Genomic DNA, 15,153 nt, shown 5'->3' with positions numbered 1-15,153 from the left:
TGAAGGATCACTATACTGATTTCCAAAGTGGATGGAACAGTTTAGAGTCCCACCAACAATGTACAAGGATGCCTTTTTATCTTGCAGTTTTCCAGCATTTGTTATTGTTTTTTAATTTTAGCCATTTTTGGAGTAGAATGGAATCTTACTGCTTTTAAAAAATTTTTCCTCTAATTCCAAAGATGTTGACTACTTTTTAATATTTTTTATATATTTGTATTTCTTCTTCTGAGAAGTGTCTATTCATGTCAGTTTTTTATTGGGTCTTTTATTTTGGGGGGTCGGGTTTGTTTGAGTTCTTTGTAAATTCTAGGTATTCTTCCTCTGTCCACTAATAACTTCTGTAGAAACTGCCAACAATCAGCTGCCTAGCAGGTGCTCAGTGAACAAAAGTAGGATATGCACTGGAGAATTCTGTAGAATACTCCAGAATTACATGAGTATCCAGTTTCTGTTGGTGAAGAAAGAGGTAATGGTTTGCTGGGAATGCTTACAAACCCTTCTAACAATGAACACACATGAAAGCTGTGGATTTATGCAGTATAAAGCTTCCTACCACACTGAATCTTAAAATACCGACAATGACATGAATGCTGCCTGCAACATTACCAGTTCTCTTTCAAACCAAGAGAATACAGCACCAGCAAACCCTGGAGACACTACTGAGAGCCAACATGGAAGCAGCTCTAGCACTCACGACATGTGTGAGTATGCAAAGTGCTGTATGCTGATGCCCTGAAGATGAAAAAGAATCAGGAAGTGTATGTCCATGTAGCAACTCCTCACAAGGAGTGTTATCATTAGGTACTACACATATGTCCCAAGAAAAGTAAATATATAAATAGATAGATAGATAGATAGATAAATTCTGTGTGTTACAAAAAGTTTACCCAGTTTAAAAACAAATGAAATTCTGACGTGTTACATCATGCATGGACTCAGATTTATAATACTTTCAGAAATAAGCCACCCCAAAAGGACAAATAACTGTATGATTCCACTCATAAGAGGTACTGACATTAGTCAAATTCACAGAGACAGAAAACAGAATGGTGGTTCCTAAGCAACAGGGGAAGGGGAAATGTAGAGTTCACTGCTTCCAGGCTAAGGCATTTCAGTTTCAAGGTAACAGGGCTGGAACGTGGACAGTGGTGATGAGTACACTACTTGTGTGTCTAACGCTATGGAAATGGGTAGTACAGACCGCCAAGATGATAAGCTTTAGGCTGTGTGTGTTCCACACAATAAAAGCTCAGGGAAAAACACATTATTCATGATTAACTAGGTAACTGAGGAGGAAAACTATCCTAGGGAGTGCAGCATTTTTACATCTTTTAAACTGGAGTTTCTTAAGCGTTCACTGATGAAATGCAGTGTAGCCCATGCTCTCTCCATTTAGAAGAGGGGGTGTCTCACACCCAATGGCAATTTCTAGAAGATTCCATCCTTGAAGGTCAGTGGCTCAGTGGAAAGGGGCTGGCAGAGGAGAGGGGCTCACCTCTAGAGATAACTGCTTCCAGCTGCAAGGCCCCCTCTTCTGACCAGGCCCCTGGCCAATAGCTGCTGCTAAGGTCCATCTCCTTCTAATCACAGGGGCTGGGGGAGGATTGGGCCCAGCCCACAGCCAGGGGATGGGGCAGGGGCCGTCTGTCCTGCATGCTGTCACAAAGGTGCCTCCTTTTAAGCATCCATAGACTGTGTGAGCCTGAGCCCACTGAGGGTGCTGGTCAGGTGAATGGATGCCCTGGCCCAGGCTGCACCTCCTCCCTCCTGCACACACCTGCCCATCACTCATTTCCAGTGCGGTGCTTCATTTTCCACCTTTGGGAACACAGGCGTCAGGTGAGAGCAGGGGCCGGGTCATCATGTTTTGCTCAAAGCACAGATACAGTGGAAATTCATCTTGAAGGGGACATTTATACTTCCAGAACTACACAGAGAATGCCAGGATCAGCTGGAGTCACTGGGGGTGAGCATTTATTCCTGTGCTTACCAAAGGCAGACACAAACATAACTTACAGAACACACCAAGTGCTGATGGCCCAGAACAGGGCACATCTGCTCGTTCTGCATTTGGTAAGTGTGTGTAGAAGAACTCAGATTTCTGAAATGATTTCTTTTAAGTATGAGACAGTTTCTCAATGGCTGGAATCAAAATAAATAAATAAAGTCATAGAGTATTGGCTCACATAACACTGAACACAATGGTATGGTGATCATTTGAAAAGGAACTGAGGATCAAATTGTCACACTGTATCAGCCACATTGTGTCCTCCTCCATCAGTGTGGTGTGAGGATATTCTACGAAGGCTGGTGACACACAGGAATGTCCTCTTGCCACGGTCATTCCCCCCTCGCCCATTTGGGCCTTGCTCTTCCTTTAGTTGAGGTTATAGTTTCAATTCCTTCATGTTCTGCTTCTTCTTCTCTTGACTCTGGGTTTGCAGTCTCCGTGAAGCTCTTCCTCTGGTGGGTTCCATTACCAAACCCAACCCCCTGGATTCCCACTCCCACATGAGCTACTGCCGTGACCCCAACTCTCCTGGCTCTTTTCTCCAAATGACCATGAGGTTGTAAATGCAGAATTTATCGTGTTTGAGTACCCTTTGAGAATCAGTCATTTTTCCTAGCCCCAACATCAGAACCTCTACAGGGCTTTAAATGACCTCTGTCTCCTCACTCTCTCCAGACTCTGCACCAAAATCCATCTCTCACTGCCTCAGTCTCATCCTCCTGTCACTCGCACCTGTGCCTACCAGGCCCACACCTCCCACGGGTGCTCTCCTCATCCTTGCAGTGTGCAGAAGAGCACAACATGAACAGAGCTTTGCTAACTCTGTGCTGATTTAGACCTTGCTGCTCCAAGGTCACAAGTCTGCTCAGACCTCACTGCATCAGTGAAGAAGTACATCCATCATTCCATTGTCATTCATTCTGCATTTCTCCTCCATTCTAGACCTGGCGCTTCCTTAAGGCCACGTCTTCCTTGACCCTTTCTATATCATTTATCTCTGGACAGTTCAGACAATAGCTCAAAACAGAGTTTGTGTGGAGTTAATGGCTGGGATACTGGGCAGGAGTAGCAGAGTTCTCCTACACTGTCATTGAATTAAAGAAAATAGGAAAGGGATGTAAGCACTGTTCTGTGCATCCTCTGGCTCCCAGGGTTACTGTTACACAAAGTACTTCAGATTTTCTTTTTCTTTTCTTTCCCTTTCCATTCTTCCTTCCTTGCTTCCTCCCTAAGATCTCCCTTCTTTGCTTTCTTTGTTTCTTCCTTTTCACTTTTTCTCTCACTGTTTCTTAGAATTTCACTTTGAAAAGCAACAATAGTCTAACATATCACACAGAGATCTTTGTGCTTCAATAAACCTGTTTTTCTATTATTACTAGGAGATAATCCAGGTCAACATCCATTTCAAATATCCCATTTTTTCTTTTTTCATTCATTGTTTCATAGAACTATTTAATAAGCACCAACGTCATACACCAGGCTTTAAGTTGACAAGGCCAGTCTCCTCACAGTACATAAAAATGCAGAATTTCTATACATAGAGGAATAATATGATTTTTGTTGCAGAAACTGAGGGTTATGTGTGCCCGGTCACCGTGCACTATAGCTGTATAATGAGATTCACTTCAAAAGAAAAGTGAAAGTATCTAGGGACAGAATTTCCCCAAAGAGCACAATTTGTCCCCTGCTTGTTTGCTGGCAAGGGGCCCCCAGGAGACAGTTTCCCTGTGGCTTGGAGAGTTCTACACAGCACCAAAGGGGATAGTCAGTGAGGGCCTCATTCACAGCTGTGCTCCTCCATGTGCCTCCCAAGACTCTGACATCTGATGAAGATCCCTCCCCTCACCCTCACCCTGTAGCTGCTGCACTTCCTTTCCATGGCTGCTCTCACAGCCTGTTTGAAGTCTCTGTTCCTCAAGCTGTAGATAACTGGGTTCAGCAGTGGTGTGACCACAGTGTAGAAGAGAGAGATGACCTTGTAGGCTTCAGGAGACAAGTGCACATTGGGACGCACGTACATGGAGATCATGGTCATGTAGTAGATGGTGACAACTGCCAGGTGGGAGCCGCACATAGAGAAGGCCTAGGTGTGGCCAGCTGCTGATAGGATTCTCAGGATAGAAGACACAATGGAGATGTAGGATACAAGCATCAGGAAGAAGCAAACACACAGCACTGCAATGGAGAGGATGAAGATGAGCAGCTCTGTGGAGTGGACACTGGAGCAGGTGAACTGCATCAGCAGGGGAAGGTCGCAGAAGAAGTGGTTGATCTGGTTGGGCCCACAGAAGTCCAGCCTACAGATTGTCAGGGAAGGCAGGAAGCCAGTACCCACACCTGCGAGCCAGCAGAGAACCACCAGCCGGGTGCAGGTGTCTGCACTCATGAGGGAGGAGTAGTGTAGCGGGCTGCAAATGGCCAGGTAGCAGTCATAAGCCATTGTGGCCAGAAGGAAGCACTTGGTGGCCCCAAAGAACATGAAGAAGTAGAGCTGCACCATGCAGGCAGAGAAGGAGATGGTGTGGCCCCTGGAGGAGAGGTTGGCCAGGAGCCAGGGCATGATGGTGGAGGTGTACAGGATCTCCAGGAGGGACAGGTACTTGAGGAACATGAACATAAGTGTGTGCAGGTGTGGGTCCTGGCTCACCATGATGATGACGAGCAAGGTCCCTGTGACATTGAGGAGATAGATGCACAGGAAGATGACAAAGAGGAGGGTTTGCCATTCCAGGAGGCTCCAGAACCCCAGGAGCTGGAACTCAGCAATGCAGGACATATTCTGGGGTCCCATTGCCTGTGAAGGGCAGAAAACACTTTTGAAAAGCACACATGCAAGGCACAAAACATTTATAATTATTAATGTTTGCAACTTCAGAGATTTTAAAAATTGTGTACCCTTGTATGTACAGGTTGTTAGATGAATAAATGCATAACTCCATCTTTCTTTAACATGACCACATTTTGAAATGACAAGCTGAAACTGAATATTAGATCTTAGGAAGGGACAATAAGTTTCATTTCTTGGGCTTCTTTTAAATATTGAAGTCTCCAGCAAGGGCTGGGGATGTGGCTCAGTGGTAGAGCGCTTGCCTAGCATGTTTTATCCCCAGGACTGAAACAAAAAAGATACAAAAAAGAACTCCAATTAGTCATTCACACACATGCAAAAAAAGAAAAAATTGCAACTATCTATGGTGATAGATATGTTAATAAAATTGAGAATAGCAATTATCACAATAGACACACATATCAAAATAAATTGTATGTCTTAAATACAAACAACTTTTACTTGTCACTGTATAAGAAACTAACAAGAACAACAGCACTGGATCAAAATTACGCACTTATGGAAGAAACAGCCTCTGTTCTTTTGTGTCTCTTGTCTGGTGGAGAAGACAGACACAGCATATTTCCTGTGACACCGTTGGGGAAGTTTGTTCACTTTCCTCAGACACTGTTTATCAGCTTCCTGCTCACCCTGGTGGCCTCTGCAGGTTGCACCCCAGAGCTTAGGTTGCCCTGCTTTCCACAGAAGCTTGGTGCTGAGCACCCCTCTCAGTCTCTGTCCTTCGTGGCTTCCAGAAGCCTCTTGCTTTATTCATATATGTGCTCACTTACTGTCCTGAGGGGTGGGAGGCAGGGCCCACACACTTGGGCTTGAATTCTCTCCCTGCTCCTAACCCACAAGCTTGGAATGAGCTTGTGGAAGCAGCTCCCCTGTGTGACATGCACACTGGGGCCTGCTCAGCCTGGGGAACTCTCCCCACAGTGCTCCTGACTCCTTGTAGTTCCCAACTCTCTCATGGGCTCAGCACTCTCCCTCTTCCTCAGGGAGGAGACCTGGAAGTCAGCCCTTGTTTCTCTCAGACCCAGTACTGTATTTTCCCAGATCCGATCTGATCACCGCTCACCACTGGCACCACTTCCTCTCTGGAAAATGCCGCATCTCCACCTACATCCTCATAGCTCCCTCACACAGCTGCCCAGGAACTTCAGCCTTCCCCAGGAAGCAGCTCCCATGACACATTTAAAACACAGGGAGCTTCCTGAGGGAAGATGAACTCACTGAGCATCACTTCTGGTCAAACAGCCAGGGCCAGTCAGATTGCCCACCTGTCAGTGACCCACTGCTCTGCTATCCATCTTCCTTTCCAATCCCTGGGGCTTTTTCTGTCTTGTTCTGTTTATCTCCATTGTGGGTAAACCACTGTGAATATCATCCTCATATGACCATGGGATACTAATGCCAAGGGAAGCTATCTTAGCACCTACACCTTTCCTATCAGAAGCGCAATAGTGGGTGCTTCACAAAGATGGGGCCAGACTGTGCTTGGCTTCTCAGAGGATGCTCAAGCAAGGGCAAAGGAAGCTTGGAGACCTCGATAGTCTCCTGGGCCCTGCTGCCTTCTCCTCCCTCTCCCTCCAAGCTCTTCCTCTGCTCTTCTGCATCCCATACTACTGCCCTTGGTCTTCAAATTAGCAGGACCCATGTTTTTTCACTCAGCAGGGTCCTCTCCTTGGGACACTGCAGAGGCTGATTCGTCATGCGTGCATCTGCTCTGCCTGACGGCACTTTCTCCAGGATGCCTGGGTGACTTCTCAAGAACTCAGTTTTAGCTACTTTTCTATTGTTATGGTTTTATATCCTGGACCATTTTGGCAAAGTCATTTACTATTTCCAAATAGATAGCATACCTCAAAGGCTAAGTTTTCCTTGACAATGAGGAATAATTTATGGGGCTCAGTGTAATTTTAGATTCCAACAACCAGAACCAGAACAAATCTACAAAAACCTGTGTGTCCCTCTGACACTTAAACATGTACCGCCCTGGCCTCCTCCTGAAGAATCGCATACTCATCTGTAGGAGAGCCCCTATCCTGCCCTTCCTGCCAGCATCCCCAGGCTCCAGCAGTCCCTGCTCCCATGTCAGTGTCTAGCCCCTCGAACCTGAGTCCCCACTGTGCTGTCATGGTGCCAGCTGGACCATGCTATCTTATGCCACTGTCTGATGCTGGGTGAAGCAGATTCTCCTTTTAATAACCCCAGGTTTCCTGTGGGCCTGGCCCTTCTGAGAATGCTGTCCCCAGATATTCTGTAATTTGCCAATGGAGCTAGTAAACAATGAAATCAGCCTTCTGATACTAGACTCTGCCCATTGAGGCTCCATTGTCAAAAAAACACTTGTGGTGGATGCAATTTTTTCATTCCTTTAGAAATAGATCTTTTAAAGTTTAACCTAGGACAGGTCATAATAATGGTGAATTAAAAACCAAATCAAACTAAAGGATTTCTTTAAACCCAGCAAGCAGTCCACTTGTGGAGGAACTGTTCTCACTCATGTGACAGCTGTGTTTTGCAGAATGGCATTTCACCATCAGGACTTTGTTACAGAGGTGGTTAAATATAGACATATATATGGAAAACAATTCACTAATTCAGCTAGAGAAATCTACATTAAAGGTTCTTCTAATGCAAATTTCTCAATTTAATTACAAATAAGCAATATATGAATTGGCCTGAGAAACCATGTTAGAGTTTTAGAAGGTAAGTTGAAGAAATTATTTGCAAAACATTTTCAATATAGCAGAATTTAAAAAATTCTTAATTTATGAAAATAATTAGTAGCAGCTAATGTATTAATACTTCTAGTTAAAATAAACTTACACTTTTAGTTTGAAATAAAATATTTTGAGAAATCTTTTTACTATAATTATTAGCATACATTAGTTACACAAATTAATGGGTTTAGCTATGACATTTACATGCATACATGTATCATGCTTTGATAACATCTGCTCTCCCTTCTACCTTATCTTTTAAAATTTCTATGCGTATGTGTCTGTGAGACGTAGTAACTACATCCATCTTGGGGACTGATACACACACATCACATTTTCATTAGTTTTATTCCCTGTCTGCTCTCCCTTTTCCTCCCACTACCTTCTCAGGTTCCTGTCCAATCTCCACAGAGTGTAGCTAGCTATTTCTTAATCTCTCTTCTTTCATTTTGCTTTGGAGCTTATTTATATTTTGAATCTCTCATATTAGAGAAATCATGCCATATTTAGCCTTTTATATCTGATTTATATTACTTAGTATTATGGTCTCAAGATTCATCCATTTTCATACAAATGACTCAAATTTATCTTTCTTTATGGCAGAGTAATATTCCATTTATAAATTCATTTTCCTTGTCATCTGTTGATGGACACATGGGAAACTTCCATGATTTAGCTATTATGGACTGTGCTGCTGTAAACATGACTATGCATGGTGGACTGCAGTCTGAGGATTTCAGCTTTCTGGGGAAGATACCTAGAAGGGGATTACTGGGTTGAATGAAATTTCTAGCTTTGGTTCTCTGAGAAGTCTGCACCCTGACTTCCCTGCTAGTTGTGCTGGTTTACATCCCAGCAACTGTGTTCTTTCTGTGCTTTCCTGCAGCCCCTTCTCCCTCTTCTCTGCCTGCCCCTTCCTCTTACCTCTTCTACTGGAAGAAAATATTGAAAGTTTGAATATTTCCCCTCCCTCATTCCCTTCCTCTTACCAAATAGTCCCTCATCTACTGAAAGAAAATATTGAAGGTTTGAATAAATAATGACCAAAAACAAAAATATGTACTTTTTTGGTTTTTAATCATCATTTTATCCATTTAGCATGCACTGTATGTTTGAGACTGGCATAGACATTATATCAGTGAATTCACATGTAGTTGAAGGGAAGTCTGCATCATTTATTATTTACTGATGATTAATTCTAATATGTGTTGTCTCAAAAGAATATGATTTATGATTTCAGAAACATGATTCATAGCTTTTAGAGAATTCAGCAAAGGAAGGAAATATAGGCCGAAATATGTCTTCTAGAATACCTACAGCCCTGTCTCCCAGAAGTAGGCATCCAGCAACTCACTTTCCACACACAGTTGAGTGCCCCACACACACCGTGGCACAATTGGGTTCCTGCATGTGGCTCACACCTTGGGTCTCTCTGTAATACTTCCATGGTAAGCACTCATCATAGGCCTTTCCTCCTGTCCAATTTTGGAATAAAAATTAAAATGCCCTTCATGGACGCACAGTTGTCCCCTGTCACATGAAGGGCTTTTGCTGTCTGATCCAGTGCAGATCTAGCTGCCGGCTCGCAGGGACAGCAGAGCGCGGCCTGCACAATTGAGCGTGTACACTTTTCCTGTCCGTTGCAGATACTAATGAGGAAACTCCCATGCATGTCAGGCCCAGCTGGCCCTGGAGCTGGGTGGGTCCTCAGGCTCCCAAAGACCCTCACACCCACCCATGGAGCCAGCCATAGGGGCCTGTGACATCTGCATGTGCACAGCCACTAGTGTCAGGCATCACTGTGGCCTCCAGGGAGAGAGCTCAAGGCAGGCAGAGCATGTCCAGAAGCTGCCATCCATGTCCAGTACCTAGCCAGGCCACAGCAACCTGATGTCTCTTATTCTGCAGCAATGGAGATATTGGATACAGGTGACTTTCAAGAGTGCAGTGGATACAAGGGATTAAAAGCACGCAGCACGGAGTATGCAATTACAGGGCACAGTGTACATGTTTACATTTCCAGCATCTCCAGGACACAAGTGTGTTCCACCCAGGAGCCACCAGAAGAACAGTTCTGAAGGTGCTGCTGCTCTGTGGCCCTCTCCCCTTGGCCCTGCTATGGCTTGAGCACTTTTTGTCCCTCCAAGGTTCCTGTATAGGAGGCTTTATCCCCGAGCTGTGGCACTGATAGACAGAAGGCCCTGTAGAGGGTCCCGAGGTCACTGGAGGACCACAGGAGGCATTCGAGGTTCTCTGGCAACTCCTGGATCAGTCCTTACAAAGCCTGAGCCTGGCCTGACCACTTCCTCCCTCCCTAGGTGTCCTGTTACCACCATCCCCACCAGGGCACAGAGCCTGGGATGCTCACCAGAGCCCAGCAGAGCTGACCTTCCGCCTCCAACACTGAGCTCTGACTAGATCTTCAGGAAGCCAGCCCGTCTTGGTGTCTTGTGATAATGGTGCACCTGGACTAAAACTGTCGCCCTCTCCTCACCTCCCACCCCACGTGCCTGGGCTCTCTTCCCCAAAGCCTTAATTCCCCAGAGGCAGCAGGGCTTCTGATGCTCTGTCAAGACAGCAATTCACCCTAAGAAGCCCTCAATTATTCCCATTTGCTGTACATTCAATTTTATAGATCGAGAACCCTAGTATGGACTCCTCATTGGAAAGATTACAAAGTTATGTTTGACCATAATTTTTTAAATATTGATTAAGAAGTCTGCAGTTAGGCTAAAAATAAATATCCATTACATATACTAAATCAACACATTTATATAAATATTCCAATTTTATCTTGAAATAGTATTTCAAATTTGTTCTTTTATATGTCCTAATAATTTTTTAAAATTTTCCTTTGAAATGTTATGATTAATTAATCAGCATACGGAGAAACTTTGGATTGAGTAATTATATATATTAACATGTTGTGATTATTATGCATAGCCTCATTTAGTGGCAGCTGTAAAGGTGATTAATGTCGCTAGAAGAAATTGACACTTAAGAGTAGCACAAATATTACAATAATAATAGCATAGTAGTTTAATAAAAACAAGCTATGCTACCATATGAAATTATGACATCACTGTAATATTGCAGCCAACACTTCCTGAGCCTGTCTTTAGCTGCATACTTTGTGGAATGCATTAATGTCCTGGGACAGACATGGGCTCCGTGGCTGGCTGTGTTTTAGAACCATTCTCTGGAATCAGCCAACTGAATAAAGGCAATGAATTAATCAAAGCAACCAGCCTCAGAAGATAAATGTCCCATCTAGGGACCAGTGACTGTTGCTTTCATGGAGCCACACTTGAAATTAGCAGATGCTGTTATGATCTTTTATCACCTGGCACCTAATCAGAGCAGAAGCCTCATGTCTGAATACTCCCATGTTGGACGCACAGTGGAGATGACAACACTGCAGCAGCACAATCAGCTCTGCAGATAACGGAGCAGATCAAGTCCCCTCCCTGGGGGTTCTCTCTTCCTTGTCTTTCTCTCAGGTGCATCATGGGATGGGAGCCCAGAATGAGCAGTTGCTGGGCAGATATCAAAGTCCGCACCTTCCAGGCACAGTGCCCCACAGTCCTTACAGAAGGACTCGCTTCCCCCAGAAGACCCAGGGCAGGTAGGCGTGCAGAGTGCAGTGCAGGGCTCAGGGTGCACAGGAGGCTGAGGTGCATCTGCTCTGTGGCACAGCAGAGTTCTTCTGCCACAGTTGCTGCCCCCAGTACCATCATGGCGGCTGCAGTTGCTGGAGGAAAGGGATCCATGTCAGTTATGTGAACATTAAGGTCTCTTGTCCAGCTGGGTATTCAGGCGCTGGTGATAGCAGGAGCCCCACCCATCTAGAGGATGCAAGTCCAGATGCATACAAAATGCTCTGTGCCCCTTTACAGCACACTGCACAGAGCAGGGGAGGTGCACAGGGGCGGGGACCCACTCCCAGCTCAAGGAGAGCCTGGTGGGCACACAAGCGGCATCGGTCTGCAAAAAGACAGTGTGACAGTGTGATCTATGCAATGCAGCTAGGCCTGAGGTTCCTGTGCAGTTGGCAATAAAATCCTACAACTCTGGGATCCCTCCCACCCACTCTCCAGAGGGAAGAAGCCTCTAAGTGACAGCGATCCATGATGAAAACTACTGGGAAAGATAACCCAGGGTGGTGTCCAGGTCCATATCCTGTGGTAATGGTGACAGCCTGACATTGATATTCATTGCCTGTTGATAAGAAGTAAATGTGGGGTACAGCATGCAAAATTAGCCCTTATCTGGTCTCCCCAGGTTGCCACTTAACAAGGAGCAGCTTCAAAATACTCCTGCACCAGAACTGCAGACTGGAGAGCCCTAGTCCTCTGCTGGGCTCCCCTGGACAGACAGAGCCAGAGCTGCCCTCTCTGATGGGAACAGGGATGAATGCAGACCTCAGACTCTCAGAGCTGTATCCAGAGGGGCTCTCCGTGCCCAGCCAGGTCACAGGGCACCCCTGCACCCCAAGTCTGGGGATCCCCCATGTGTTCCTTCTGGGTGGTGATTCTGAGCAACCCTTGATCTGGACAGGCTCAGAATGAAGGGGCTTTGGAATAAAAACACTCTTCTCCTGGAATTGGTCAAAATAAGTACAATAACAATGTGAATCACTCTTTAGCATAACATTATTTTTAAAATGAAGTAAGATATGCTATGTACACGAGCCAGCTCCCCACAATGGATGTAGTGATTATATACTGCAAACATGAACTAATAAAAATTAAAAATAAAATAATAAAGAAACATATTACTCCTTAAAAAATGCAAGAGAGCAAGGGCACAGAGAAGGAGCCAGCATGCTGAGACCATGCAGATTCAGCCTCTAGTCTTGAACTCTTGGCCTCTAAACTTTTGTACTACAGAAATAAACTTCCATGAACTTAGAAATGAATAAATAAATACACAGCACTATCACATGTATGTGCCTTTGTGGGCACGTGCTGGTGTGGCACCAGCTCAGCAGCACCTGCTCCCCTGCCTGCCAGCCAGAGCTCAGGCCCTATGCTGATCCCAGTAGCTGTCTCTGTGCTCACTTCTTGAGAGCTCTTCCACAGGGAGTGAGAGGTACAGGGTCACCAGCAGCCCTCACAGGTTTGTACACTGTTGGTGAAAGTATAAAATAGTGCACCCCAGTGGAAGTAGTACAGAGAGTCCTCAGGAAACCGAAAGCACAATTACTTTGTGACCCCACATTTTGACTCCTAGTGTGCACCCAAAAGAACCGGAGAAGGGTCTGGAAAAGGTCTATACATCAGTGTGCATAGCGACGTCATTCAAAATCTCTACAACGCAAAAGCAACTCAAGTGCCCATTGATGTGTTAAAAATTAGAATGTACTTTTGGGTAATGAGATTTTATTCAGCCTTAGCAATGGAGGAACTTGTAAGATGTGTTGTGATGTGTTTAAGCACTGAGGAGCTTACACTAAGAGAAGTAAGTCAGTCACAAAATGACAGACATATAAATTAACTTAGGTAAATCCCCTAGAGTAGTCCAATTCAGAGACAGCGGTAAGAAGGTGATTGCCAGCATCCGAGTGGGGTGAAGGGGCACAGGAAGCTGTTATGTAATGCATAGGAAGCAGCTATTGATGAAGCTAATCATCATGTGCTGCAAACGTACTAATAAAAGTAAAAATGTAAAAAGTACTTTCTGGGTACAGAGCTTCAGTTTTATAAGATGAAAAGAGTTTTGTCAGATTCCACGACAGTATAAATTTGCTTAACAGTATTGAACTGCACAATTGGAGTGGTTAAGGTTGGGAACTTCTGTGAGGTGTCTGTTACCACAGTAACACAGGGGGTGGAAAAGCAGGGGGAGACTGGGTGGAATCACGTGGTGAAAACAGAGGAGCTCTGCAAATGAGGAAGTGCTGAGTCAGGGCTGAGCTTTCCTTTCCCTGTGCTGGGCTGAGCTGGGCTGTGGGGCAGGTGGGGAGGCTGTGGGAGCCCTGGGCCCAGGTGGTGCAAATAAGGCCCCAGGCAGGGGAGCAAGAACTGATATGCTGGAGACACTGAGTCAGGAGCCCAAGCCCACAAGCCTACAGGCTGGCAGCGAGAGCCTGACTGGGTGGGGCTGAAGGATCCTGTGCCCTGTGTGTGCCACTTTCACAGGAGGAGTGCAACTGCTGTGTGTCACACCCAGCCCTGTACTAATAGAAAAGGTTTTTTCTTTGGAGAGAAGGAAAAAAAGAACAAGAGCTGAGAAAAGTGTTCAGATGAGTTGCAGTGTACATTTCAGGGAATTACCAGGATGTCAGGACGCAAGTGCAGGGAAGGGTAGATGAAAGTTTAGGTGTACACAACCCATGACTGGGTTGGAGGACTGAGTTCAGGGAGAGGTTATGTCAGAGAAAGGCTTGTCTTGGCCTAAAAGAGAAACCATAAAAAAAATCCAAATTTAAACAGGAAAACGTGCGGAGGCCTCGACCAGCAAGTGTGAACAGCCAGCCTGGTTGTTGCACACCACACGCATCCAGCTGGAGGGCCGTGACAGGACTGTGCTCCCTCATCTTCTGGTCTCCTGGGATCAGAGAGCAGACAGCCGTCGCCCGCAGCTCTAAGCCCACTGGTGACCGCACTCCTGTGACCCCCACAGGGGCCCACCAGCACTGGGAGACCCGGGTCCTCCTGAAGCACATTGTCACCTCATCCATAGAGCTGAGCAGGTGAATTATTACTCCATGTGGAACAGAAGTGAGGGAGCTGGCGCTGAGCAGGACCGGAGCATGGCAGGGACATCACCACAGTGGACCAGAGAGGAAGCCCCTTGGGTAACCCATCCCACACAGAGTGCGCCCCAGGTCTCCCCCGGAAGTTCCACTTGTCTGGGCCAGTGTGCAGCATGAAGGGGCCTCAGGCCCCAGGGTGACCCCAATGGAACCTCCTGGGCCACCACAGCTGAGGGTGAGATTGGTGCTTCTGGTGCAGAGGACGGCGGTCCCAGCAGGTGCGAGGACCAGAGCCATGGCTGACCTCTCCCTGCAGGTTCATCTTGCTGCCACCTACCAGGCCCTGCGTGCCCACCTGAGTCATGGGTGCAGTGGCTCCTCCCGCCCACACACACACACTCATGCCTGCCCAGCCTGGGGTCCTCCTGTGGCCTGTCACCCTTCTGGACTGGCTCAGAGCCTGCAGGGGAGCAGTCTGCTCCTGGTTAACAGCCTGTGAGGCTCTCTCCCAGACCTGAAAGATGAGGCTCAGGAGGCAGCAGCAACAAACAAAGGGATTTAAGTTTAAAACTTCCTTACAGGAAAAGACACATTGCCTAGAATCCCCTCAAAATCCTCCCTCTTGGTGGGAGCACACTCATCCCATGTCCTTGCCACTTTCTGCAGCACCTCTAGAGTCCTCTCTCCTGAGTATCTTTAAGCTGTGCTCTCCTGGCTACCTCCATGTCCTGAATGGATTCAAATCTTTTCCCTTTCTCTTCATTTTGACCTTGGGGCAGAGCCCAAAGTCACAGGGTGCCAGATCTGGTGAATCAGGTGATGAGGACACAGCCTCGTGTCGTTATGAGCTGCCTTTCTGTCCAATGGTGCTGGGCGGCAGCAG

At 46.1% G+C, this 15,153-nt stretch overlaps 1 protein-coding gene across 1 annotated transcript; it reads right to left on the bottom strand.

The window, feature by feature from the left end:
• Positions 1–3,791: 3,791 nt before the first annotated feature.
• LOC101711215 (olfactory receptor 11L1) lies at positions 3,792–4,805 on the bottom strand. The gene is given in 1 exon segment (XM_004875344.2): positions 3,792–4,805. A coding segment is annotated over 1 exon segment (1,014 nt).
• Between the last annotated feature and the right edge of the window lie 10,348 nt (positions 4,806–15,153).

The sequence above is a fragment of the Heterocephalus glaber genome, unplaced genomic scaffold, assembly GCF_053883595.1.
Source record: "Heterocephalus glaber isolate CG9 unplaced genomic scaffold, H.glaber_assembly_v1.0 deba00001673, whole genome shotgun sequence".
Taxonomy (NCBI): domain Eukaryota; kingdom Metazoa; phylum Chordata; class Mammalia; order Rodentia; family Bathyergidae; genus Heterocephalus; species Heterocephalus glaber.
The sequence above is the reverse complement of the archived record's forward strand: the minus strand, read 5'-3'. Positions and strand labels throughout refer to the sequence as shown.